Raw genomic sequence first — 26,980 nt, forward strand, 5'->3', positions numbered from 1 at the left:
CCCATTCATTCTCTGGAGCCTACTCCACCATTTGTTACAATCATGGCTGTTCTGACACTCCTCATGTCCACATTCCTGCCCTTTCCCTATAATGCTTGATTCCCCATCTGATCAACAATCTATCTATCTGAGTATTAAATATTCACAAGGACTCTGCCCCTGTAGCTCTCTGTGGCAAGGAATTCCAAAAACTCTAAACTCCCTCAAGAAATTCCTCATCTAAATCTTAAAATGGCACTCCTTTATTCTGAGAGTATGCCCTTTGGTCCTAGACTTTCCCATGAAGGATAATATCCCTTATTAACCCTGTCAAACCCCTGAAGAATCCTATATGTTTCACTGAGATCAACTCTCATTCTCCTAAACTCAGTGCATTGATCCCAATCTCTTTAGGATTTGCCTATAAGACAATCCCCCCCCTCACTGGGGATCATCCTAGTGAACTTTCTTTGAACTACTTGAAAGAAATGATGTTTTTCCTTAAAAAAAAGGGGTCTGAAACTGCTCTCAGTGGTCCAGATGCGGTCTCACCAGCACCTTGTAAGGTGCAGTTAAGACTTTCCCTAATCTTATATTGCAGCCCCTTTGAAATAAGGACCAGCGTTCCATGAGCCTTCCAGACTAGCTGCTGCACCCATGTGCTAGCTTTCTGTGTCTTTCACAAACATCCCAAGTCCCTTTGTGATGCATTGTTCTGCAGTTTTCTTCATTTAAGTCAGACTTTTTTTTTGCTCTCCATTTCAAAATGCAAAACTTCATATTTTCCCACGTAGTCTGTTTGCCAACTTGTTGTAGGCCTTGTTTAGCCTATCAAAACCTCTCTGTAAAATGAGGGAGGTGTGTGTCTGGAATAGGCTACCAGATGTAGTGGTGGAAGCGATTACAATTTCATCATGTCATAAATGTTTAGACAAGTACATGGATGGCGTCGGTATGGAGAGTTATGGACCAAATGCAGACAAATGGGACTAGTACAAATGTGAAAACTGGGTGGGATTGGCAAGTTGGGCTGAAGGGTCTGTTTCCATGCTGTAGACTTCTATGACTTCTATCCCCCACCCACCACTATGGTGTAAAGTAAGTACTTTTATGCTGGAGAAATACTCCAACTTTTGCAAAAGTACTAATTCAGAGGAAAACCAACATTTATGCTGTATGAGAGAGGACTTTTGGTTTGCAAATATATAAAAGAGCAAAGTGTATCATTTTTTGATTTGTTCTTTTTTTTCCTGTATTTTCCAACTTGCAGGGGAAATTAGATTTGAACACCACCCTGCCAATAAGACAAACTGCATCCATTTTCAAGCAGCCAGTAACAAAAGTTACAGATCACCCGAGCAACAAAGTAAAATCAGAGCTGCAGAGAGTAACAGAACAGCCACAACAGGTAAGTTTAACATACTATGTGAATGTTATTCTCATGCTCAGTATTTGTATTTTATTTGGAAAAGGCGTCGTCTTTAATATTTGTTCATTTTAGGTTAGTCACTAAAACTGTGGTTGATTGTTGACAATGGGCCAACTCTCCCACTAATTCCTCTTGATTTTCGTGGTCATAAACACAGCCTTTCCGTACAGTCTGTTCTTGAATATACCTAATGACTTACCAAGGGTGGCATGGTGACTCAGTGGTTAGCACTGCTGCCTCACTGCACCAGGGACCTGGGTTTGATTCCCACCTCGGGAGACTGTGCAAACTCCACACAGGCAGTCTCCCCGTGTCTGCATGGGTTTCCTCCGGGTACTCCAGTTTCCTCCCACAATTCAAAAATGTGCAATTCAGGTGAATTGGCCAGGGTAAATTGCCCATAGTGTTAGGTGTTTTAGTCAGGGGTAAATATCGGATAGGGGAATGGGTCAGGGTGGGTTATCGTTCGGAGGGTCGGTGTGCACTTGTTGGGCCGAAGGAAATCTAATCTTAAAAAAAAACTGGTTGAAAATTCCAGAAATTTAAAACCCACTGAGTGAAGAAATTTCTTCTCATCTCGGCCTTAAATGATCAGCCCTTTATCTAAAATGGGGATGAGCTTTACCTGAACCACGCCGGGATCAGTGTCCTGTCAAAATAAAATCATTAGTCTGCAGAGTGGGCTTTGAACTAAATATACATTAGGGGGATGGTTCTGGAGAAGAAATATGTTGGCTTACAAAGCAAAAGGATTTGGTAGCATCATAAGGAAGTTATTTAGGTAATAATATTGAGGGTAGGGCAGGAAAGGACAGCATACACAAACCTAAAACAAAGCAAGTAGGCTCAAAGGGGAAAATGGTAAAAGGCAGATTTAATGACATTCAACTTAAATGTATGTCGTATTTGGAACAAAAAGGAATTATGATCTTACGTACATTATGGAGATGTAGTTATAAGGAGAACAATGCTCTGAACTAAATATTCAGGGATAGTCACTTTTTGAAATATTAAGCAAGAAGGAAAGGGTACTGAGTGGAGTTGTTAGTATGATATGGAAGAAGTGCAAGAGCAAGAAATAATCTTTGATTGGGAAAGGAGAAGGCAGTACTGGTGGGAGTACCCTCACAATAGCTATACTGCAAGACAGCCTAAATCAGGAGATATTGATATCATTTAAAATGGCAGCACTGTAATCATGGATGACTTTAATCATTATGCAGATTAGAAAATTAAATTGGCAGAGGTATCAGGATGAAAAGTGCATAGTGTATTTGGGACATTTATCTGAAAAAATACGTTGTGGCTGCAAACAGGCTTTAGGCAGATTTGAGTCTGGCATTGTGGAATGAGGCAGGTTTAATAAATGTTCTCTTGTGAATCAGTTCATGTTTATTTAGCATTCACTGTCAGTGGATTGTCACTTTGTTGCTGTGGAGCAGCTTGCGGGTGATGCCGTCTGGAGCCATGTTCCTGGTAGGGGTCACCCATGGCGGTAAGGTCGAGGATGATGTCACTGACAAAGAACAATCCAACCAAGATCTCAACGGTGGAACAGACGGGTGAAGTTGCTTCAAACTCGATGGCTGTGAAGGCAGATGAAGGCTGCAGCAAATCCATCAACTCTGATCCTCGTGGTCTACATGCCATTGGAATCAGTTGGTTGATTTGTGAAGTATCGTGTGCTTCTTGAAGTGCAACATCAAGTACACATTAAACAAATATACATACAGGTGTCTTCACTCTGTGGGCTACTTCTTCACATTTTTGGCGATCGGGAGAGGGCGATAGGAGCAGGCAAAGTGATGGCTGGAAGCTCCAAGTTAACCGGCATGAAAGCGGTGAATACTTGATTCAGTCGCTCAACGTTTGGACAGGAGGAGGAAAGTTGTTTGGTAGCAATATTCACGATTCAGCAGCCCTATTTAGGATCCACTCTGCTCACCCTGAACTGAGAGAGGGCTAGGAAAGATGCCCCAAAAATAGTCTGCTTCACCCCATCCTGACTGAAAAGCCTCATCCAGAGGGATCGTCAATGTGCAGTCAACAAACATCAAGAAGCGAAACTATGAAATTTGGAACCTGGAATGTATGAACTCTGATGAATGACCCAAACTCAGACCGGCCAGAGAGGAGAACTGCCTTTGTTGCCCGGGAACTCCAAAAATTCAACTTTGACATGGTTGCTCTGAGTGAAACCCACAAAGCTGGAGAAGGGCAATTAAAGCAAGAGCTTTAATCCTTTTTTCTGGGAAGGACTTGATCCTGAACAACTGAGGATACATGGTGTAGGTTTTGCCATCTGAACCAGCCTACTTTAGAAGCTGACAGTGCAATCACTCGGAATCAATAAGTGTCTCATGACTTTGCGAATTCAGCTCTTCAAGAACCAATATGCCACTATCATCAGCACCTATACTCCAACTCTGGGTGCTGAAGACCAAATAAAGGAGAACATCTATGCCCAACTTGACAATCTTCTTTCCTCTGTTCCAGTATTCTTCTACAGATAGTAGGATTTGTTGAGGCAGATGTTCTTGAAGATTTTGTTGGAACTTCTGTACATGGTTAAAGTCTTGGAGGATGTCAACATTGAATTCATTGATAGTGTTCAGATTTTGGTGTTTCCTTTTGGGCCAAATCTTCATTCTCATAATGGACAAGATGAGTCAATGGTCTGCCCAGCACTAGTTGATACCAGTAACAGCTCTTGTTATCAGCACATTTTGTTCATCCTGAGATCATATGATGATGTAGTTGATGAAATGCCAGTGTTTGGAGCGTGGATGCTGCCACGAGACTTTATGCCTGTTTTTCTGGTGAAATAGGGTGTTTGTAATCACCAGATTGTGTTTAGCACATTTGGTGAGAAGTTTTCCATTAGTGTTGACCTTGCCAACTCCTTCCTTGCCTATTATTTCAGTCCAAAGCCTATGACCTTTCCTGACTCTGGCACTGAAGTCTCTCAAGAGAATGACCTTGTTGGGAATAAAAGATCAGACACGTCCAACCTAGCCTACTACTGCCCCAGCAACCCTCTCTCAATCATCGGTAAAGTGATACAAGATGTCATGAACATTGCTATCAAGCTGCACCTGCTCAACAATAACTTGCTCACCGATGCTCCGTTTGGGTTCCACCAGGGCCACTCAGCTCTTCATTACAGTCTTGATTCGAACATGATCAGAAGAGCTGAAGACCAGAAGTGAGGTGAGAGTAATTGCTCTTGGCATCAAGATACCCTAGCAAAACTAGGATTAATGGGAATCGGGGAGAAAGTTTTCAGCTAGTTGGAGTCATACCTGACACATACGAAGATAGTTGTGGTTGTTGGAAGTTCTTCATCTTTGCTCCAGGGCATCCCTGCAAGAGTTCTTCAGAGTTGTGTTCTATGCTGAACCATTTTCAGCTGTTTCATCAATGACCTTCTGTCCATCATAACTTCAGAGGTGGAGATGTTTGTCGATAATCGCACGCTGTTCAGCACCATTCATGACTCAGATCCCTAAGCAATCCATGCTCAAATGAAAAAAAGAACTGGATAATATCCAGGCTTTGGCTGACAGTTGGCAAGTACCAATTGCACCAGACATGCCAGCAATGACTGTCTCTTATTGGAGACAATCTAACCACTGCTCCTTGATGTCCAATGACATTATCACCACTGAATCTCCCACTACTAATGTCCTGAGGGGGGGGGGGTTACCATTGACCAGAAACTCAACTGGACTCACCATATACACTGGCTGTAAGAGCAGGTCAGAAAATAGGAATACTGCAATGAGTAGCTCACCACCTGACTCCCCAAAGCCAGTCCACCTTCTGCAAGGTACAAGTCTGGAGTGTGATGGAATATTCTGCTTTTGTCTGGATGAGTGTACTTAAGAATTTAAGAGTACACGTAACACTTAAGAACTTGACACAGTCCAGGACAAAGGCAGTCTGCTTTATTGGCACCACATTCACAAACATCCACTCCCTCCACTCCTGATGCTCAGTACACACTGCTGATTCTATCTACAAAATGCACTGCAAAAATTTACCAACAATTCCTTCCAAACCTATGACCACTTCCCATCTAAGAAGGACAGGGCAGCAGATACATGGAAACACCACTACCTGCAAGTTTCCCTCCAAGCCACTCACCATCCTGACTTGGAAATATGTTACTATCCCTTCAGTGTTGCTGGGTCAAAATTCTTTTAATCCCTCTCACATGGGATTATGGGTTTACCTATAGCACATGGACTGCAGTGAAGTGATTCAAGAAGGCGATTCATTACCACTTTCCCAAGGGCAACTAGAGATGGGCAATAAATGCTGGTCAGTCAGCACTGCCCATATCGCATGAGTAAATAAAAAAAATTTAAGAGTTACTATTGACCAGAGATTTAACTGAAGTAAATACTGTGGCTAAAGAGGAGCAGTTCAAAAGCTGGAATTCTCGAGTAATCAATGTCCAGATTTCCCAAACCCTCAAATATTTACAAGTCAAACCACTTGCTTGAATGAGAACAGCTCCAACAATAGTGAAGAAGCTCAATGGCCTCCAGGGCAATACGACTTTTTTGATTGACATTCCATCTGCTGCCTTAAACATATACTTCATCCACCCCTAAAGCACAGTTGCAGCTGTGTTTGCTGTCTACAAGATATACTGAAGAAACTCATGAAACCATCTTTGACAGTATTTTTCAATCATATGGCCTTTGCTACTTGGAGAAACCAGGGCAGTAGGTGTATGGGCACATCATTAAGTTCCCCTCAAAGTCTCTCAACATCTTGACTGTAACCACATCTGTTTCTTGACTGTTATTGGGTCAAAATCCTGGAAGTCCCTTTCTGACATTTGAACCGCTGAAATACCAGGTGAGGACCAAAGTAGTTGCCTCACCTTGTCCTTCAGCAACAGACTACCCTATCATCATCATCTCTGGGGGCCATCATTGACCAGAAGCCTAATTACAGCAATCGGATATAATGTGAAGATTGGAACAGGGCAAAAATTGTAATTTCGGTTTACCACTTTCGAGAGGTGAAACTACCTGTTTCATGCTGCCACTGTGTGTGAGCAATTCAAGTGGTGTTTGTCACTAACTCACTCCTGCCGTTAAGTCAAAAAACATTCTGCCTGTCACACCAATATGTAATATTGTACATGATTTGTGTTGGTGTGATGCTATGTGATAAGGGTGCATGTCAGAGACTGGCAGACAGTTTGCAAACATCATAAGCATTTGACTTTTTGGAATAAACTGGGTACTGACCATAACCAGCCAGCATATTGAGCAAAGTTCAAACCAGTGTCCAACATTAGATGAAATTCTACAATTTGACAACATTTACTAAATAATCCTGTGTGCTAGGAATTGTATAGTCAATAAATGTTGGGTTCGCAGTGTGCTGCAGACTGGAAGTTACATATGCTAATGCATGGCCTTGTTCTTTGCAGACATAAAGAATGTACGCCCACTATTTGCTTGTTTCAAAACAGTAACAAAACAGGTTACTTTCTGATTCATTTCTCAGATCAGTACTTTGACCTATCAGAGTGAACCTGCCTTATTTAAATTTAAATAAAGCAATCAATTGTCTGCATCATCTGACTGGGGTACATTTTCTGTAGCAATACATCTACCAATCAGATTGCACTTGCCAATCAACTAGACAGGCCGACGAGGGGAGAGGCCATTCTAGACTTGGTGCTCGGAATCAAGCCGGGGCAGGTATCCGATCTTGTGGTGGGAGAGCATTTTGGTGATAGTGACTACAACTGCCTCACATTCTACATAGCTATGGAGAAGGAGAGGGTTAGGCAAAATGGGAAGATATTTAATTGGGGAAGAGGAAACTATGATGCGATTAGACATGATTAGGAAGCATGGATTGGGAGCAATTGTTCCATGGTAAAGGCACTATAGACATGTGGAGACTGTTTAAGGAACAGTTGTTGCAAGTGATGAATAAATATGTCCCTCTGAGACAGGCAAGAAGGGGTAAGATAAAGGAACCTTGGATGATGAGAGCGGTGGAGCTTCTCGTCAAAAGGAAAAAGGTAGCTTACATAAGGTGAGAGGAAGTTAGGGTCAAGCTCAGCTCTAGAGGATTACAGGCAGGTGGGGAAGGAGCTCAAAAATGGTCTGAGGAGAGCCAGGAGGGGGCACGAGAAAGGCTTGGCAGAACGGATTAGGGAGAACACAAAGGCATTTTACACTTATGTGAGGAATAAGAGAATTATCAAAGAAAGAGTAGGGCCGATCAGGGATAGCATAGGGAATTTGTGTGTGGAGGTAAAAAGAATGACTGCAGATGCTGGAAACCAGATTCTGGATTAGCGGTGCTGGAAGAGCACAGCAGTTCAGGCAGCATCCAACAAGCAGTGAAATCGACGTTTCGGGCAAAAGCCCTTCATCAGGAATAAAGGCAGAGAGCCTGAAGCGTGGAGAGATAAGCTAGAGGAGGATGGGGTTGGGGAGAAAGTAGCATAGAGTACAACAGGTGAGTGGGGGAGGGGATGAAGGTGATAGGTCAGGGAGGATAGGTGGAAAAGGAGATAGGCAGGTAGGACAAGTCCGGACAAGTCATTGGGGACAGTGGTGAGCTGTCCTCGGCAGAGTGACTGGGTGCCCCCTAGCAGAGCGCTTTAGGGAACATCTCCGGGACACCCGCACCAATCAACCACACCGCCCCGTGGCCCAACATTTCAACTCCCCCTCCTACTCTGCCGAGGACATGGAGGTCTTGGGCCTCCTTCACTGCCGCTCCCTCAACACCAGACACCTGGAGGAAGAACGCCTCATCTTCCACCTCGGAACACTTCAACCCCAGGGCATCAATGTGGACTTCAACAGTTTCCTCATTTCCCCTTCCCCCACCTCACCCTAGTTCCAAACTTCCTGCTCAGCACTGTCCCCATGACTTGTCCAGACTTGTCCTACCTGCCGATCTCCTTTTCCACCTGTCCACTCCATCCTCTCCTCCCTGACCTATCACCTTCATCCCCTCCCCCACTCACCCATTGTACTCTGTTACTTTCTCCCCACCCCCCCCCCCCCTCCTCTAGCTTATCTCTCCACGCTTCAGGCTCTCTGCCTTTATTCCTGATGAAGGGCTTTTGCCCGAAACGTCAATTTTGCTGCTCCTTGGATGCTGCCTGAACTGCTGTGCTCTTCCAGCACCACTAATCCGATATTTGTGTGTGGAGTCTGAGGAGGTAGGGGAAGCCCTAAATGAGGTTTTTGCTTCTGTGTTTACGAAAGAAATGAACTTTGTAGTGAATGAAACCTTTGAAGAGCAGGTGTGCATGCTGGAATGGATAGAGATAGAGGAAGCTGATGTGCTGAACATTTTGTCAAACATTAAGATTGACAAGTCGCCAGGCCCAGACCAGATTTGTCCTCGGCTGCATTAGGAAACAAGAAATGCGATTGCCTCGCCACTTGCGAAGATCTTTGCATCCTCACTCTCCACTGGAGTCGTACCTGAGGACTGGAGAGAGGCAAATGTAATTCCTGCCTTCAAGAAAGGAAGTAGGGAAATCCCCGGCAATTACAGACCAGCAAGTCTTACGTCTGTCGTCTGCAAGGTGTTAGAAAGGATTCTGAGTGATAGGATTTATGACCATCTGGAAAAGCATGGCTTGATTAACTGCAGTCAACACGGCTTTGTGAGGGGCAGGTCATGCCTCACAAACCTTATCGAGTTCTTTGAAGATGTGACTAGAAAAGTTGATGAGGGTCGAGCTGTGGATGTGGTGTATATGGACTTCAGCAAGGCATTGGATAAGGTTCCCCATGGTAGGCTCATTCAGAAGGTCAGGAGGAATGGGATACAGGGGAACTTAGCTGTCGGGATACAGAATTGGCTGGCCAACAGAAGACAGCGCGTGGTAGTAGGAGGAAAATATTCTGCCTGGAAGTCAGTGGTGAATGGTGTTCCACAGGGCTCTGTCCTTGGGCCTCTACTGTTTGTAATTTTTATTAATGACTTGGATGAGGGGATTGAAGGATGGGTCAGCAAGTTTGCAGATGACACAAAGGTTGGAGGTGTCGTTGACCATATAGAGGGCTGTTGTAGGCTGCACCGGGACATTGACAGGATGCAGAGATGGGCTGAGAGGAGGCAGATGGAGTTCAACCTGGATAAATGCGAGGTGATGCATTTTGGAAGGTCGAATTTGAAAGCTGAGTACAGGATTAAGGATAGGATTCTTGGTAGTGTGGAGGAACATGGATCTTGGTGTGCAGGTACATAGATCCCTTAAAATGGCCACCCAAGTGGACAGGGTTATTAAGAAAGCATATGGTGTTTTAGTTTTCATTAACAGGAGGGTTGAGTTTGAGTCGTGAGATCTTGTTGCAGCTCTATAAAACTTTGGTTAGACCACACTTGGAATACTGCGTCCAGTTCTGGTCACCCGATTATAGGAAAGATGTGGATGCTTTAGAGAGGGTTCAGAGGAGGTTTACCAGGATGCTGCCTGGACTGGAGGGCTTATCTTATGAAGAGAGGTTGACTAGGCTTGGATATTTTTCATTGGAGAAAAGGAGGAGGAGAGGGGACCTAATTGAGGTATACAAGATAATGAGAGGCATAGATAGAGTTGATAGCCAGAGACTATTTCCAAGGGCAGAAATGACTAACACGAGGGGTCATAGTTTTAAGCCAGTTGGAGGAAAGTATAGAGGGGATGTCAAAGGCGGGTTCTTTACACAGAGAGTTGTGAGAGCATGGAATGCGTTGTCAGCAGCAGTTGTGGAAGCAAGGTCATTGGGGACATTTAAGAGACTACTGGACATGCATATGGTCTCAGAAATTTGAGGGTGCATACATAAGGAACAATGGTCAGCACATCGTGGGCTGAAGGGCCTGTTCTATGCTGTACTGTTCTATGTTCTATAAAATGCTGTTTTTCTTTTCACTTTTTGTTTAGTTGTTTTGATGAGTCCAAGTTGAAACATTTGATGAAATATTTTTCCAGCAATACCCAATTTCTGTACTACTGAACACTATGCATTTGACACTAGGGGAGCTTATTGTGCTTTCATTTGTATAAAACATTGGTATTGGTGTAGCACCAAACCACCAATAGATGTCTCCAAAGGTGCATTCTTGAATGTTTAATATTACAAATGCAACTTTTTTTTTGGAGACTTCCCAGTTCAGACCTGTCCATAAAGTCTGAGTTCTGCTTTGTAAATGAGAGCTATTTAATTATTCAATTCTACCTGATTGTTTCATCAAATCTTTGGCTCTGGCAATGTCTGCCCATCAAGAATAAAATCAAATACTAATGCAGATTATGCTTTATAATAGAACATAATTTTTATTTACAACTGATATCACATTTGAAAGATGCATGCTGATAAATGTGTCAGTAGATTGTTACTTAGAAGCGAGTTGACTGTTGCTTTATCAATTTATAAATTGTATTTTTGATGTAGAATGATCCCACAATGTGGTGTATTACATTATTTGCTTTGCTATTTACATCGGGTATTTTATGTTGCAATGTACTATGGTCAAGATCACTTTTTGATTTTTTTTAGAATTTTGTTTCTGCATCCCCAATTTAATATCTGATTTAAATTTAATAATTGCAAGTGTTCAGTATAATACACTCAATATGATACACTCCGTCTTTTCCCCAGGGTTGAGGAGTTGAGGGCTAGAGGGGATCAGTTTAAGGTTAGAGAGGTAAGGATAAAAGGGAGCCTGAGGGGCAACTCTTTTACATGGAGGGTGGTATGAATATGTAATCTGCCAGCAGAACTGGTTGAGGCAGGTACATTAACAACATTTAAAAGGCATTTGGACAAATATATGGATAGGAAGGGACTAGCAGAATATGGGCCATGTGCAGGGAAATGAGTTAGTGTGGTCAGACATTTTGATCAGCATAGACCAGTTTGGGCCAAAGTCCCTGTCTCCGTGCTGTAAGACTCTGACTCCATAATAGTATCCACTACATCTTTTATCAATGTTAGTAGGCCCTGAAATTTAAGCTTGAGGTTCTGCATTCATTTGCAAGTACTTAACTAAGTGTGATAGGAACTTTTCTTCGATCCCAGTTAGCTGAGTATTCCTTTGACAGGTTTAACACTATAACTTCCTTCTTTCTCCCTCCACCCCCACCCCACCCTGCAGTCTCCACGTGTTCTTGACCCACTTGTAGCCTCTTTTCCCCATAGCCGCCTCCTTACTTGCAAATCCCCTTGGAGATGCTTCATCCCTTCCAAATTTCTCAGAGAGAAGCAGTTCCTGGAAATTGCAAAATGCTCAAAACCCAACCTGACCATTGCTGAAGCTGGCTCCCAGTACCCAGCTTTTGGCTAACCACAAGGTCCTCCCTAACTGTTTGCAGATGCATAAACACTAATGTACCTGTCAGCAGCAAACACTGGAGAAAATGAGTGTGTAATAAAATTTGGCTTGGCAGTAAGCGATACAGGCTGGTGGTGGAGCGTTGTTTTTCAGACTGAAGGCTTGTGACCAGCATTGTCCAACTGTTGTTTGTCATTTATATAAACTATTTGGATGAGAATATAGGAAGTATGGCCAGTAGGTTTGCAGATAACACCAAACTGGTAGTATAGTGGACAGTGAAGGAGGTTACATAAGAGTATAAGGGGCTGAAGAGTGGCAGATAGAGTTTAATTTTGATAAATGTGAGGTGTTACATTTTGGTAAGACAAACAAGGACAGGAAATACACCGTTAACGATCAGACCGTGGGGAGTGTTGTTGAACAGAGACCCATGAGTCTCTGTTAACGTAGCTCCTTGAAAGTGGAGTCCCGGGTAGACAGGGTGGTGACGAAGGCATTTGGTACATTTGCCTTCATTGGTCACACCATGACTATAGGAGTTGAGCTGCCATTTTGTGGCTGTACAGGACACTTGTGAGGCCACTTTTGGAGTACTGCATATGGTTCTGGTCACCCTCTGTAGGAAGGATATTAGTAAATTGGCAAAGGTACAGAAGTAATTTACAAGGCTGTTACCAGGACTGTAAGGTTTGAGTTATGTAAGGAGAGTCTGGGACTACTTTCCCTGTAGTATAGGAGGTTGAGAGGTAGTATAGGAGGCTGCACCTATTCATTATAGATATTTAATGTGGCTATTGTGTTCACTTATTTTATCATAATGGGACTCTGAAGTAGGTACTGTTAGACACTCAAATTTAAAACCGGTAAAAAGAATTAAATCAGAGTGAAGCTTTTTGATTTTGATTCATCGCTAGTGATAATTTCATAAGATATAGGAGCAGCTGATATGCTCCTCTGTCCCATTTTTCTGCTTTCTTTCCGTATCCCTTCAACCCATTACCAATTAAAAATCTAATACTTTGACTTCTTTGGAACTCTTGCTGAGGATGTTGATTTTCAAAGTTAGATACACCTGTACTCTCTATCCAGAATGGGTGCTGTTTGCCCTTTGCCGTGATGCACTTTGTTGGAGCTGGGTTTTTTTTTTGTTGGTATGATTTGCTTTCTTCTTCCCTGGAGGGGTTATTTTAATTATTCATACTCGCCCTGGTGACATTTGGTGTTGCAGTTATTCCCCATGTTCCAGAGGTCTGGTTTTACACTCTAGCATGCTGGTACTTAAGGAAGAAAAATAAACACCAGCAAACACTTAGATACTCTGCTTTCTGTCTTATTGTTTTGCCAATAAAGTGTGTATCACATGTAAGTAAATCCTGCAATGACGTGGCTACCACAATCAAGTGGTGGAGCTAAAGATATTATGATTGTACTTGGTAATTCAGAGTTCCAGGCTAATGCTCTGGTGACGTGGGTGCAGGTAGTTGGTAAAATATAAGTACAATGAATAAAACCTGGAATTGAAAGTTGGTCTCAAATAGGTGATTATGGCATTATTGCCATAAAAGTATATCTGGTTCACTAAAATGTCCTTTAGAAAAGAGGGCCTCGTCATCCTTGCCTAGTCTGGCACAAGAATGTGGTTGACTTTAAATTGCATCTTAACTGACCTTGCACAGCATATAATACAATGGCAGTTGGGGATTGGCAACAAATTCTAACTTTGCGAATGACACCCACATCCCATGAAAACATAAATGAACAAGTATCTAATAATTAAATGTATAATCAATTCCAAATTGGCACTGAGACATTGGTTGCTGTGATAGACAAGACTGGCCTAGACCTTTGATTATACAATAAAATTGGGATGAAGGCAGCAGCATAGAAGGGGGTAGCAATTTAACTTCCTCATTGTGTGATTGAAAAATAAACTTTGTGATGTTGCTTCCTACATCAATGTTCATCAATAGTTCACTGATAATACAAAATGATAGTGCCTCATTAATGTAACAGAATTTAATTTCATAGTTTATGCACAGTGTAGTTAATTTTAGCAAGACTACTAGAATGAGTACACTCAAAGGTAGTGTTGCATGTCCAAAATGTAAGAGCAAGTATTTGTTTTGTACCGGTTGTTAAGTGCAGTTTATTGTAGAAATGGAAACTTGGGGTCAAGTTGGAGAGGTCATGTCTGACCAACTTAAGTGAATTCTTTGAAGCAGTAACCTAGTATGTTGATGAGAACAATGCATTTGGCATAGTCTTGTTGACTACAGCAAACATTTTGGTAAGGTCTCACATGGGAGACTATAGTGAAGGTAAAGGGCTTTGGGATCCATGGAAATTTTGGCTAATTTGACCCAGAATCGGCTGAGTGACGGAAGCAACAGGTAGTGGTCAAGTTGTGCTTTTGTGACTGGAAACCTGTGTCCAGCGGAGTTCCTCATGGATCAGTGTTGAGACCTTTTAATGCTTGTGGTACGTATAAATATTTTAGACTTGAATGTAAGGATCGATCAAAAAGTTTGTGGTTGACGCAAAAATTGGTGATTGGTAAATAGTGAGAAGGATAGCCTTAGACTACAAAAGAATGTGGACAGTTGGACAGATCAATGGAATTCAATCCAGATAAGTGTGAGGTGATGTACTTGGGCAGGACCAACAAGATAGGAGAATATATGATAAGATTTTAGGAAGCATTGAGGAATAGTCTATCTAATGAGGAACATGGTATGTATACCCTCCAGTTCATTAAAGTACTGGGGCAGGTAGCTAAAGGGTAAGGAGGAACGTGTTTAACTTGCCTTTGTCAGCTGAGGGTTGAAGAGCAGAGAGATTACACTGAAACTGTATAAAATGCCACAGCTGGAGGACTGTGTGTAGTTCTGGAGTCAGATTATTGAAGAGGGTACAGAAGACATTTATCATGTTGCTTTGGCTGGACAGTTCTAGTTATGAATAGAGGTTGGATGTACTGGATGTTTTTCCCCTGGAGCTGAGGAACCAAAGTTGGGAACATGATTGAAATATTTAAAATTGAAGTCATAGTTAGGGTAGATAGAAATAAACTCCTCCCCATTGTGGAGGGATCAATGACAGGGGTTATGGATTTAAGGTAAGGAGCAGGAGATTGAGGGACGATAAGAAAAAAAATTGTTTAACTTAGATTGATATAGTTTCATATGTGACATTAGACTGAGTTTAATTTGCATGTCCAATTGCAGATACTGAGATAAAATCAATGTTGGGATGAATGGAGGCATTAGCTTTGAGCTGTGTTCTCTTATCCTGAAGGTACTTCATTCTTCTCAAATGTAGAAATCGCATTATGACAGACTTTTCTATTTGGGTCCGTCTAAGGATGTTTCTTTCAATGTACTAGGATCCAGCTTGTAAGTGACTATGAGAAAGTGAGGACTGCCGATGCTGGGGATCAGAGTCAAAAAAGGTGTGATGCTGGAAAAGCAGAGTAGGTCAGGTAGCATCCGGAGAGCAGGAGAGTTGACATTTCAAGCGTAATCTCTTCATCAGGAATGTTCATCAGGAAAGTTATAAGCTCTTTATCCTGCTCCTCAGATGCTGCCTGATCAGCTGTACTTTTTGAGCAGCACACTTTCTGACTCTAGCTTGTAAACTCTGAGATTGGCTTTCCAATTGTCTTTATATTGAACTTTAGGATGTACTGTGGTGTGGGTTCCTGAGCTTATTTGGATGTAAAAGTTTTTTTCTTAATTTGTTTACGGGATGTAAGCATCATTGATTAACCCAGCACTTATTGCCCACCCTGAATGGCCTCAATGGTGGTTAAAAGTCAACCACATTGCTGTGGGTCTGGAGTCATAAATAGGCCAGAAAAGGTAAAGAGGACAGATTTCCTCCCCTAAAGGATATTAATGAACCAGGTAGGTTTAGATGATCATCAATGGTTATTTGATTGCCATTAGGCAATCTGATTTCAGATTTTCCATTGAGTTCTAACATAGTGGGATTCAAATGTGTATTCCCATAACATTGACCTGGAGTTCCGGAATATTAAGAGAAAGTGAGGACTGTAGATTAGAGTCGAGAGTGTGGTGCTAGAACAGCATTAGCAGGTCAGGCAGCATCTGAGGATGCAGGAGAGTCGATGTTTTGGGCAAAGGGGAGGGTTGGAATATTAGTCCATTGACATTACCACTATTCCACCATGTCCCCTCATAACCTGTGGTATGCAGAAACCTGTATTCAAATCACATGGCCAATCCATCAAAACTGGCATGCTTTGATACATGCTGCTGTGAAGACTGGTTTGGACAGTAGGAACAGGATTCAAGCCTGCCTTGCCATTCAATATGATAATAACTGAACACTATAATGTCTTTTGCACACTCAGTTCCCATAAACATATATGCCACTGGTAATCAGAAATCTGTCAACCTTTATGTTAAACATACCCAGCCAGCTTGAATTCAATGGATTGAATAGCCTTCACCAACAAAGTGTGGCTCAGTGGTTAGCACTGCTGTCTCAAAGTGCCAAGGCCTTGGTTTGATTCCATCTTCGGGCAAGTGTCTGTATGTAGTTTGCACATTCTCCCTATGTCTGGGTGAGTTTCCTCTGGGTGCTCCGGTTTCCTCCCAGAGTCCAAAGATGTGCAGATTAGGTGGATTGGCCATGCTAGTGTGAACTATTTCGCAAATTGGAAATTAGTTAAAGTCGAAGTTCATCAGTTTTTTTTATCTGTGGGGTTCACTGCCACTTCATAATGCACCTCAAAAACAATTGCATCTGCTGTTACTTTGATAATGCAGAGATGTGGTTTCTCCTTTATAGTGAAAGGGGATTTTTATATTTTGCTATAAGCTCGAGAAATTTCAGTAGTTCTTCTATTGTAGTAAGAAGCAGTTCTGGATAGCAAGAAATCGCATGTTGTGTGCTTGGCATATCTCTGTGCATTTTAATAGCTTCACTGGTACAAAAAGCACTGTTCTTTTATCTTTGCCAAAACAATTGCTTGTCTCAGTAGTCTTTTATTTGAATGTAGAATGAAATGTCTTGATTCCTTTGCTAGATCTTTTGTAGCATCATTCTAGTCCCTTGTGAACACAAGTAGATAAACAGTTCTGTTTTGTGTATACATAATTTTAGGGTTATTCACCAATTACAATCCAGGGAAAGATGTTGAGTCCTTTCTTAAGGCCATAACCTACAACAGAATTAGGCCATTCAGTCCATCGAGTCTGCTCCACAATATGATCGTGACTGATATTTTTCTCAACCCCATTCTGCTGCTTTCTCCCTGTAACCCTTGATTCCCTTACCAATCAAGAATCTATCTGTATGTTTTAAATTCACTCAATGGCATGGCCTCCACAGCCCTCTGTGACAATGAGCTCCACAGATTCATCTCTCACTGGCTGAAGAAATTCCTCCTCATTTTGTCTCTTCACTGAGTCTGTGCCTCCAGTCTAATCTCTCCTATCGGTGGAAGCATCTTTTCCCTGTCCAATCTATCCAGGCCTCAGTACTCTTAAGTTTCAATCCTCATTCTTTTAAACTCCAATGAGTACAGACCCAGAATCCTCAACCGCTCATCATATGACAAGCCCTTTGCCCCTTGGATTATTCTTGTAAACCTCCTCATCTCCGTGATGCCAGCACATCTTTCCTTAGATACTGGTCCAAAACTGCGCTTAATATTCCAAATGCAGTCTGACGAGAGCCTTCTACAACCTCAACAGTACTTTTCTGTTTTTTCATTTTAGCCCTTTTGAAATGAATGCTTATATTGTATTTTCCTTCCTAATTGCCAACTGAACCTGTGTTTGTGTCTGCTGTCTTCCAGTTAGCCAATCCTCTATGCATTGCAGTACCTTGCTACTAACACCATGGGTTCTTATCTTATTTAGCAGTCTTTTGTGTGGCACCTTGTCAAAGGCCTTCTGGAAATCAAAATGCATCATGTCGGCTGGCTCTCCTTTGTCTAACTTGCTCGCCATCTCCTCCAGGAATTGGAACAGATTTGTTGGGTATGGCCTGCCGTTGACAAAACCATGCTGACTCATCCCTGTTTTACCATGCAGTTCCGTGTATTCCACAATCATTCGTAATAATGGACTCTAAATCTTACCAAGGACCTACACTTGGGAAATAAGGCAGAACAGGTGATGGTAGTGACAGTGGGGGAGCATTTTGGGACCCGTGACCACAGTTCTATTAATTTAAAATAGTTATGGCGAGGAACAAAACTGGTCCACAGGTTCAAGTGCTAAATTGGAGCAAGGCGAATTTTGATGGAATTAGACAGGTGCTTATGGGGGTTGATTGGAATAGTTTGTTGAAGGCAAAGGGACCTCTGGCAGGTGAGAGGCCTTTAAAAGTGAGATAGCTAGAGCTCAAGGTCAGTATGTTTCTGTGAGGGTGAAGGGCAAGGTTGGCAGGAATAGGGAACCCTGGATGACTAGAGATATTGAGGCTTTGACCAGATAAAAGGGTGTGTCGCTCAGGTACAGGCAGCTGGGATCAAGGAGATCCCTGGAGGTATGTAGGAGATACGGGAGTTTACTGAAGGAGGAAAAGGGGCTCAAGATAGCCTTGCCTAAGAAGATCAGGGTGAATCCAAAAAGGTTCTTTAAGTATATGAAAGGATATTAAAGGATAGAGAAGAACTAGAGAGAGAATATGGCCTCTAAAGGACCAAAGTGCATATGTATGTGTAAAACCACAGGAGATGGGCAAGGTTCTCAATTAATATTTCTCTGTCTATTTACCGTAGAGAAAGACATGAAGACTTGGGGAAGTTAGTTGTGGTATCTTACACAGTACATACCACAGAGGTGGTGTTGGATGTATTAGAATGTATGAAGCTAAATAAATCTCCTTGTCCTGACTAGATATATCTAAGAACACTGAAAAAGGCCAGAGAAGAAATTGCAGGGGCCCTAGCTGATATTTTTGCATCGGAGAGGTCCCAGAAGGTAACGAATGTTGTGCCATTATTCAAGGAGGCCAGTAAAGAAAAGCCTGGGAACTATAGAACAGTAAGCTTAACATCTGTGGTGGGTAAGCTACTTGAGAAGATTCTGAGTGATAAAGATATACATGGATTTAGAAATACAGGGTTTGATTAGCAGTAGTCAGCATGGCTTTGTGAGAGCTCATGCCTTGCAAATTTGTTAGAGTTCTTTGAAGTAAACAGGAAGGTTAGCGAGGGCAGGATGGTCGACGTAGTCCATGTGGATTTTAGTCAGGGATTGGGTAAAGAGGTTGAAAAGTTATGTTGCAGTTATACAGGACGTTGGTGAGGCTGCACTTGGAATATTGTGTTCAGTTTTGGTCACCTTATTGTGGAAGGATGTTATTATGCTGGAAAGAGTGCAGAAGAAATTTACAAGGCTGCTGCCAGGACTCAAGGGTCTGAGTTATAGGGAGAGGTTGGACAAGCTACAACTTTTTTCTTGAGACTCAAAGTGTGGCACTGGAAAAGCACAGTAGGTCAGGCAGCATCTGAGGAGCAGGAGAGTTGATATTTCAGGCATAAGCCTTCATCGGGAATGATGGTATCCTGATGAAGGGTTTATGCCCGAAACATCAACCACTCCTCCTGACCCACTCTGCTTTTCCAGTGCCACACGTTTGGACTCTGATCTCCAGCATTTGCAGTCCTCCCTTCTGCCTAGTCCTTTTTTCTTTCAAGTATAGGAGGTGAGGGGGTACCTTACAGAGGTATATAAGATGATGAGAGGCATAGATAGGGTGAATGCACTCAGTTTTTTTTCCCAGGATTGGAGAATCGAGGACAATCGGCCATCCGTTTAAGGCTAGAGGGGAAAGAATAAAAGGGAACCTGAGGGGCAATGATTTTACAGAGTGGTATGCATATGGAACGAGCTGCCAGCAGAAATGGTTGAGGCAGGTGCGTTAACAACATTTAAAAGGCGTTTAAACAAATAGAAGGAAAGGAAATGATTAGTGGGATATGGGCTAAGTGCAAGGAAATAGGGTTAGCATAGACAGACGTCTTGGTCAGCGTGGACTAGTTTGGGCCAAAGGGCCTGTCACCATGCTGTAGAACTCCATGATTGAGGTCAGGGAAACCAGCCTATGGTTTCCTATCTTCTGCCTCTTTTCCTCAGGGGTGTTACATTAGCTATTTTCCAGTTCTCTGGGACTCTTCCTGACTCCAGTTATTCCTGAAAGATGCCTGTACAGTCTCCTCAGCTATCTCCTTCAGGACTCTGGAGTGTAGTTCATCTGGTCCGTGTGATTTATCAACTTTCGGATCTTTCAGCTTCAGCAGTATCTTCTCCTTAGTACAGTCACTGTCCTCACTTCTTCTCCCTCTTACTGTTTTGAAGTTCAGGTACGTTACTGAAATTTTCTACTCTGAAAACTGATGCAAAATACCTAATCAGTCCCTTTGCCATTTCTTGTTCCCCATGGCTACTTCTCCAGCTCATTTTCAAGTCATTCTTGCCTCACCTGCCTTTTAAATATCTTAATGCAAAACAAGATTTTTTTTTATCAGCTAGCTTCCCTCATATTTCATCTCCCCCTTTAGTGACTGTAACTCATTCATCAAATGGACCTCATAGGATATGAGTTTCCTGATTGGAGCTGTTAATTTGGTCCAATCAGGGAATCCTGGATGACTGACTGTCATCCAGTTTACTGGGAGCTGGTTCTGAAGATGCTGGATCTTTGTCAAGGACTCTCTAGGTGTAAATAAAATGTTACCTTGATGGCGGGATAGTGGCCTCAGTGGAATTATTCCCCCACACCACCCACCACCACTACTATTTTTTCAGTTATCCTCAGCTAGTTTTTAAAGACTTCCTAATCCTCTGGCTTCCCACTAATCTTCACTAATATTGTATGCTTTTTCTCTGCTTTTATGTTGTCCCTGAGTTCCTTTGTCAGCCATAGTTGCCTTGCACTTCCCTCAGTATGTTTCTTCTTTCTTGGAATGAATTTCTGCTGTGCCTCCTGAATTACTGCCTGAAACTCCTGCCATTACTGCTCCACCGTCCTCCCTGGTAGGCACACTTTCCAATCAACTGTGACCAGCTCCTCTCTTATGTCTTTGTAGTTATCTTTACTCGATTGTAATGCTGTTACATCTGATTCCAGGCTTCTCCCTCTCAAATTGCAGGGTAATTCTAGCATTGCCCTCTTGGGGTTTCATCACACTCATCTCCCTGACTCAAGTCTGCCTTGTTACATATCATCCAATCCAGAATTGCCTTTTCCTTAGTGGGCTCTACCACAAGATGCTACACAAAAAAAACCTCATCTTGTATATATTCACAAATTCCATTATTTTTGAGATTCGCTACCAACCTGATTTTTCCCAATCTACCTGCAAATTGAAGTCCCCAGTGATTATTGTAATAGTGCACCCTACATGTCTTTACTATTTCCTGATTTATTTTCATCCCCACATCCTGATTACTGCTAGGAGGCTCATAAGGGCTTTTGCCCGAAACATCGATTTCACTGCTCATCAGATGCTGCCTGAACTCTGTGCTTTTCCAGCACCACTAATCCAGAATCTGGTTTCCAGCATCTACAGTCATTGTTTTTACCTAGGAGGCCCATACACAACTCCCATCAGGGTCTTTATTCGTTTGCGATTCCTCAAACCTACCCACACACATTCTATGCCTTCTGACTCTATATAGTGTCTTGCTATCAATTTAATTTCTTACTAACAAGGCAACTCTACCCCCTGCCTATCTGCCAGTCCTTTCAATGGGACATGTATCCTTGTATATTTAATTCCTGCCTCTGATCCCTGTAGCTATGTCTGTGATACACACAACATGGTACCCTCCAATTTCAATCTGTGCTACAAGCTCTTTTACCTCATTTCGTATGCTATGTTCATTTAAGTACAACACCCTCAGTTCTGTGTTGACTGCCTCCCTTCTTGTAATTGTCCCCTTATCTGCTATGCTTGGAATTAAATTCCTGAGCCTTTCCATACTTTGTCCTACTACTTGTTCTGGAAACTTTAATAATCCCTGCTGAGCTAATTAACACTTTTCATGATTTTCCATGCAACCAAACCCAATTCCACTATTTACTTAAAGCCCAAATAACACCTGATTCACCAGGACTTTGGTCCCAGCATGATTCAGTGAAATCCTATGAACTCCTTCCCAGGTTTGCATCCATTTCTTACTTACTGATCTTTGAACCAAGTAGTTACATCTTTAGTCTTGTTGACCCTTGCTTGTGGCTTAGGTAGTAAGCTGGAAATTATTGCCTTTTTTGCTGTGCTTTTTAATTTAGCCCCTAGCTGCTCATATTCCTTCAGCAGAACCTCTTTCTGCCTATATTGTTGGTACCTACATGAACCACAACAACTGGATCTTTCTCTCTGCAGCCCAGATGAGCTATCTTGACCCAGGCAGCCAGTGCAGCCTTCAGGAATCTCAATCCTGGCCACAGAAAGGAATGTTATTCCCCTGACTATCCTCACCCTGATTACAACTGCATTTCTCCTTGCCTGGCCCCTGAACCGTCCATTAGAACAAATATGAAGCTTGGGAAGATCATATGAACTAACATAAGCTATTGATATAGGTACAGGCATTGTCCAATGAAGTACATTTGTGTCAGCTGGAAGCTGTTCACTGCTGAGCCCAGAATATTGACATTTAAAGCTCAGACATTCCAGACCAACAGAAGGCAATGGCACAAACTGTACCAAACTATGATTGAACGGTGGTAGATTTTGTGTTTAACATGCTGATGAAGTAAGAACAGCTTGCGAATGATGCTCAAAGATAGCAATGACGGCCCACATCCTTTCTCCAATACACACAGCCAATCATTATTACTCAAATGCATTTCCAGACAGCCTCTTGCTCAAGTCAGAGAGCTCAGCCAGGAGATGCTGCAATCAGTTAATCCAGTTGTCTATAAAATATCAGCACTTGAGAAACCCCAATAAGCAACAATGTTTTCCAACAAAGTTTTAAAGAACATGTCAATTAAATATGGGAAAAAAAACCCCAAAGAACTGAGGAATGCTGGAAATCTAAAACTAAAACAAAATTGCTGGAAAAGGTCGGTAGGTCTGGCAGCATCTGTGGCAAGAAATCAGTTAACATTTTGGTTCCAGTGACCCTTATTCAGCATTGATGGTTGCTGGGAAAAGTATATTTTTGCAATAATAATGTACTCTATCCTCTCTAAAATATTGTATGCTATATTAAAGTTGTCTGTACCAACCACGTTAAAAACAAACTTAAAATGAGTTTTTGTTATGCTCCAAGTACACAGAGGATGGCTTCATTCTAAGTACCTAACTAATTCAAGGTTTACAATTAAGCTGTGTTATTTCTAGACTGCTGCTGACCCCTAAACGACATGAACCTTCTAAGTTTAGTTACTGACATCTTTTGGTATCTGATCTCAGCAGTGACTATTCTGGCACAGATGTGATTGACCTTAGCACTAGGAAGGGGGAAATCAATCAAGGTCAGTGATCCTATTAACTATCCATTTGGCAGAGTCATCAAGGTCTACAGTACAGAAAAAGGTCTTTCAGTCCATCAAGCCTGTGCTGGTCAAAAACAACCTCCTAACTCTGGATGTAAGTTTGCTCGCTGAGCTGAAAGGTTCATTTTTAGATGTTTCATCACCATACCAGGTAACATCTTCAGTGAGCCTCCAGACGAAGCACTGCTGGTGATTCCTGCTTGCTATTTTTAAGTTTGGGTTTCCTTGGGTAAACATAAAAATAGAAAGCAGGAATCACAAGCAGTGATTTGTCTGGAGGCTCAACGAAGATGTCACCTAGTATGGTGATGAAATGTCTGAAAATGAACTTTCCAGCTCAGTGAACAAACCTACATCCAGAACCTCAACCTGAGCTACAAATCTTCTCAACTTGCAAACCTCCTAATTCCAACCCCATTTTCCAGCCCTCAGACCCCAAACCCTTGCATGCCTCAGTGTCACAAGTGTCTATCTAATTACTTTTTAAATATTATAAGGATTTCTGTCTCTACAGGCAGTGCATTCCAGATTTCCACCACCCCAAAAATATTTTTCCTCTAATTTCCTCTAAATACCTTGCCTCTTACTTTAAATCTATGCCCCAGTCAGTGGTTCCTCCATTAAGGGAAGAAGTTCCTTTCTAACCTGCCCTATCTATGTCCTTCATAGTTTTATTTGACTCCATCACGTCCTCCCTTAGTCTCATGTGCTCCAAGGGCAACAACCCCATCTATCATGTCACTGTTCATCCTGGTAAATCTCCTCTGCATCCTCTCCAGTGTAATCTCAGCCCTCCTAAAATATGGATTCTAGAATGGTATACTGAAGTTCTCTCGTTGTGGCCTAACCAACCCTTTATACATTTCCAGCATAACCTCACTGCTCTTAAATGCTATACTTTGACAAAAGTATAGGGCGGCATGGTGGCACAGTGGTTAGCACTGCTGCCTCACAGTGCCAGAGACCTGGGTTCAATTCCCGCCTCAGGCAGCTGTCTGTGTGGAGTTTGCACATTCTCCCTGTGTCTGCGTGGGTTTTCTCCCACAGTCCAAAAATGTGCAGGTTAGGTGAATTGGCCGTGCTAAATTGCCCGCAGTGTTAGGTGTAGGGGAATGGGTCTGGGTGGGGTTGCTCTTCGGAGGGTCAGTGTGGACTTGTTGTGGGCGGCACAGTGGTTAGCACTGCTGCCTCACAGCGCCAGAGATCCGGGTTCAATTCCCGCCTCAGGCGACTGATTGATTGTGTCAAGTTTGCACGTTCTCCCCGTGTCTGCGTGGGTTTCCTCCGGGTGCTCCGGTTTACTCCCACAGTCCAAAGATGTGCAGGTCAGGTGAATTGGCCATGCTAAATTGCCTGTAGTGTTGGGTAAGGGGTAAATGTAGGGGTATGGGTGGGTTGCGCTTCGGCGGGTCGGTGTGGACCTGTTGGGCCGGTGTGGACTTGTTGGGCCGAAGGGCCTGTTTCCACACTGTAATGTAATCTTAAAAAAAAAGGCAAATATCACATAAGCCTTCTTAATCACTTTTCCTGTCCTGCTTCCTTAAGAGACTGCACATGCACATCATGGTCCCCCTGGTGTTTCCCCAGGTCCTCCTGTTCATCGTGTATTCCATTGCCTTGTTTGTCCTGTCTCAAGTGTCTCACCTCACACTTATCCAAAATGAATTTCTTTCACCACTGAATTAGCCCATTTGACCAGCCTGCCTATATCCTCCTCTAATCTAGGTCTAAACTCCTCCCTATTTACCACCCCACCAATTTTTATAACAGCCTTAAACTTGCTGATTAACTCTCCTTCCTTCAAGTATAAGTTGTTTCTATTTTTCCTGCACACAGCAAGGGCCCCAGCACCGATTTCTGAAGAACCCCACCGGACACAGGCCTCATGTCACAAAAATGTCCCTCGACCATGATCCTCTGCTTGGTGGGAAATAGATCAGAGTCCTGCTGCAATGCTTCCAAATGTTAAATCATTTCATTTTTGCTCCATTGGCAACCAGTTTCAAAATTGTTTTACTTACTTAAACTTGACAGCCTGTTTCCTCAGAACCAAGTCCCCAAATTAGCAATAAGATTAATGAGCAGTAAGTTGTGTTATCCAACATGCATTGAGAACAGGTAAAACAAATTTCTGGTTAATGTGCTGTTCCCAATGGAAAGCTAATAAATAATCCTTATCTTCCTGAAACAAACTGCTGTGAAATATTTGTTGCTCAAACCTGCACCAAATCCTATTTTCCCATTATCCCTGTTTTCACTGACCTAGATTGGTTCCTAGTGAGTCACCAGTTTTGCAGTGATGCTTTTTGATGCGTTTGGAGTACTGTGTACAGTTCTGGTTACCTTTGCATAGGAAGAATATTAAATTGGAGAGGACTCAGAAAAGATTTACCAGGATGTTGCCAGGAGTGGAGGGTTTGAATCATAAGGATAGGCTGGGTTGTTTTTCACGGGAGCATAGGAGGTTCAGGGGTGACCTTCTGAGGTTCAAAAAAATCATGAGGGGCATAGACAAGGTGAATAGCAAAGGTCTTTTATCTAGGAGGGGGGAGTTCAAAACTAGGGGGCATATTTTAAGGTGAGAGGAGAAAGATTTAAAAGGGACCTGAGGGGCAACCTTTTCATACTGAGGGTGGTCCATCTGTGGAATGAACTGCCAAAGGAAGTGGTAGATGCAGGTACAGTTAAAAAATTTAAAAGACGTTTGGACAGCTGCATGAATAGGAAAGGTTTGGTGGGATATGGGCCATATGCAGGCAAGTGGGACTAGATTAGTTTGGGAAACTTGATCAGCGTGGATGACTTGGACCAAACAGTCTGTTTCCGTGCTATATGACTCTGACTCGAAAAATCAGATGTGAGCAGTGTCACTGTTCTGGCAATTCCTCATTAGGTTTACTATTAATGGGTGGAGTGATATGGAAACTGAAGACCAAGCTGCCAATGTTTTTTTTAAAAGAATTGAGCAGTCAGAAATATTGTTTACTGAAGATTCCTGTTAGTATAATGCTGGATAATGTTTTATTGTAATTTTTGGTGTTCATTCAGGAATAAATGTTGACCAGGATTGTAGATACTTGTCAGCTGTTCTTCACAGTTTGGAGGGTTTGAGTTACAGAGAGAGGCTGAATAGGCTGAGGCTGTTTTCCCTGGAGTGTCAGAAGCTGAGGAGTGACCTTATGGAGGTTTATGAAATCATGAGGGGCATGGATAGGATAAAGAGACAAGGTCTTTTCTCTGGGGTGGGGGAGTCCAGAACTAGAGGGCATTTATTTAAGGTGAGAGGAGAAAGATTTAAAAGGGACTTAAGGGGCAACTTTTTCATAGAGTGTGGTGCATGTATGGAATGAGCTTCCAGAAGAAGTGGTGGAGGCTAGTACAATTGCAACATTTAAAGGGCATCTGCATGGGCATATGAATAGGAAGGGTTTGGAAGGATATGGGCCAGGTGCTGGCAAATGGGACTAGATTAGGTTAGAATATCTGTTCAGCATGGACTAATTAGACTGAAGGGTCTTGTTTCCGTGCTGTACAGCTCTCTTACTCTGAGGTTAGCATCCTTCCTAAACAAACATTGTGTTCAATAACATCACATTTGACAGTGCAGAACTCCTTCTGTATGCCCTGTGGCTTCAGTGTAGCGTATATTTTCAGTCACCTGGGAACACCAAAAAAAACCTATCAGTAAAAGCCATTTAGCCAAAGCAGTGGAGATTAGCAGACAGACATACGGTCATTTTGTTGCTTTGTACCTTTCAC

At 42.5% G+C, this 26,980-nt stretch overlaps 1 protein-coding gene across 1 annotated transcript in view; it reads left to right on the forward strand.

The window, feature by feature from the left end:
* Nucleotides 1-26,980, forward strand: part of LOC140479858 (methyl-CpG-binding domain protein 2-like) — a 113,216-nt gene that overhangs the window by 42,239 nt on the left and 43,997 nt on the right. Inside the window, exon 3 of the mRNA XM_072574180.1 lies at nt 1,250-1,387. Coding sequence (XP_072430281.1) covers nt 1,250-1,387 — 138 coding nt within the window. The remainder of the gene's footprint in view (nt 1-1,249; nt 1,388-26,980) is intronic.

The sequence above is a fragment of the Chiloscyllium punctatum genome, chromosome 1 (assembly GCF_047496795.1).
Source record: "Chiloscyllium punctatum isolate Juve2018m chromosome 1, sChiPun1.3, whole genome shotgun sequence".
NCBI lineage: Eukaryota > Metazoa > Chordata > Chondrichthyes > Orectolobiformes > Hemiscylliidae > Chiloscyllium > Chiloscyllium punctatum.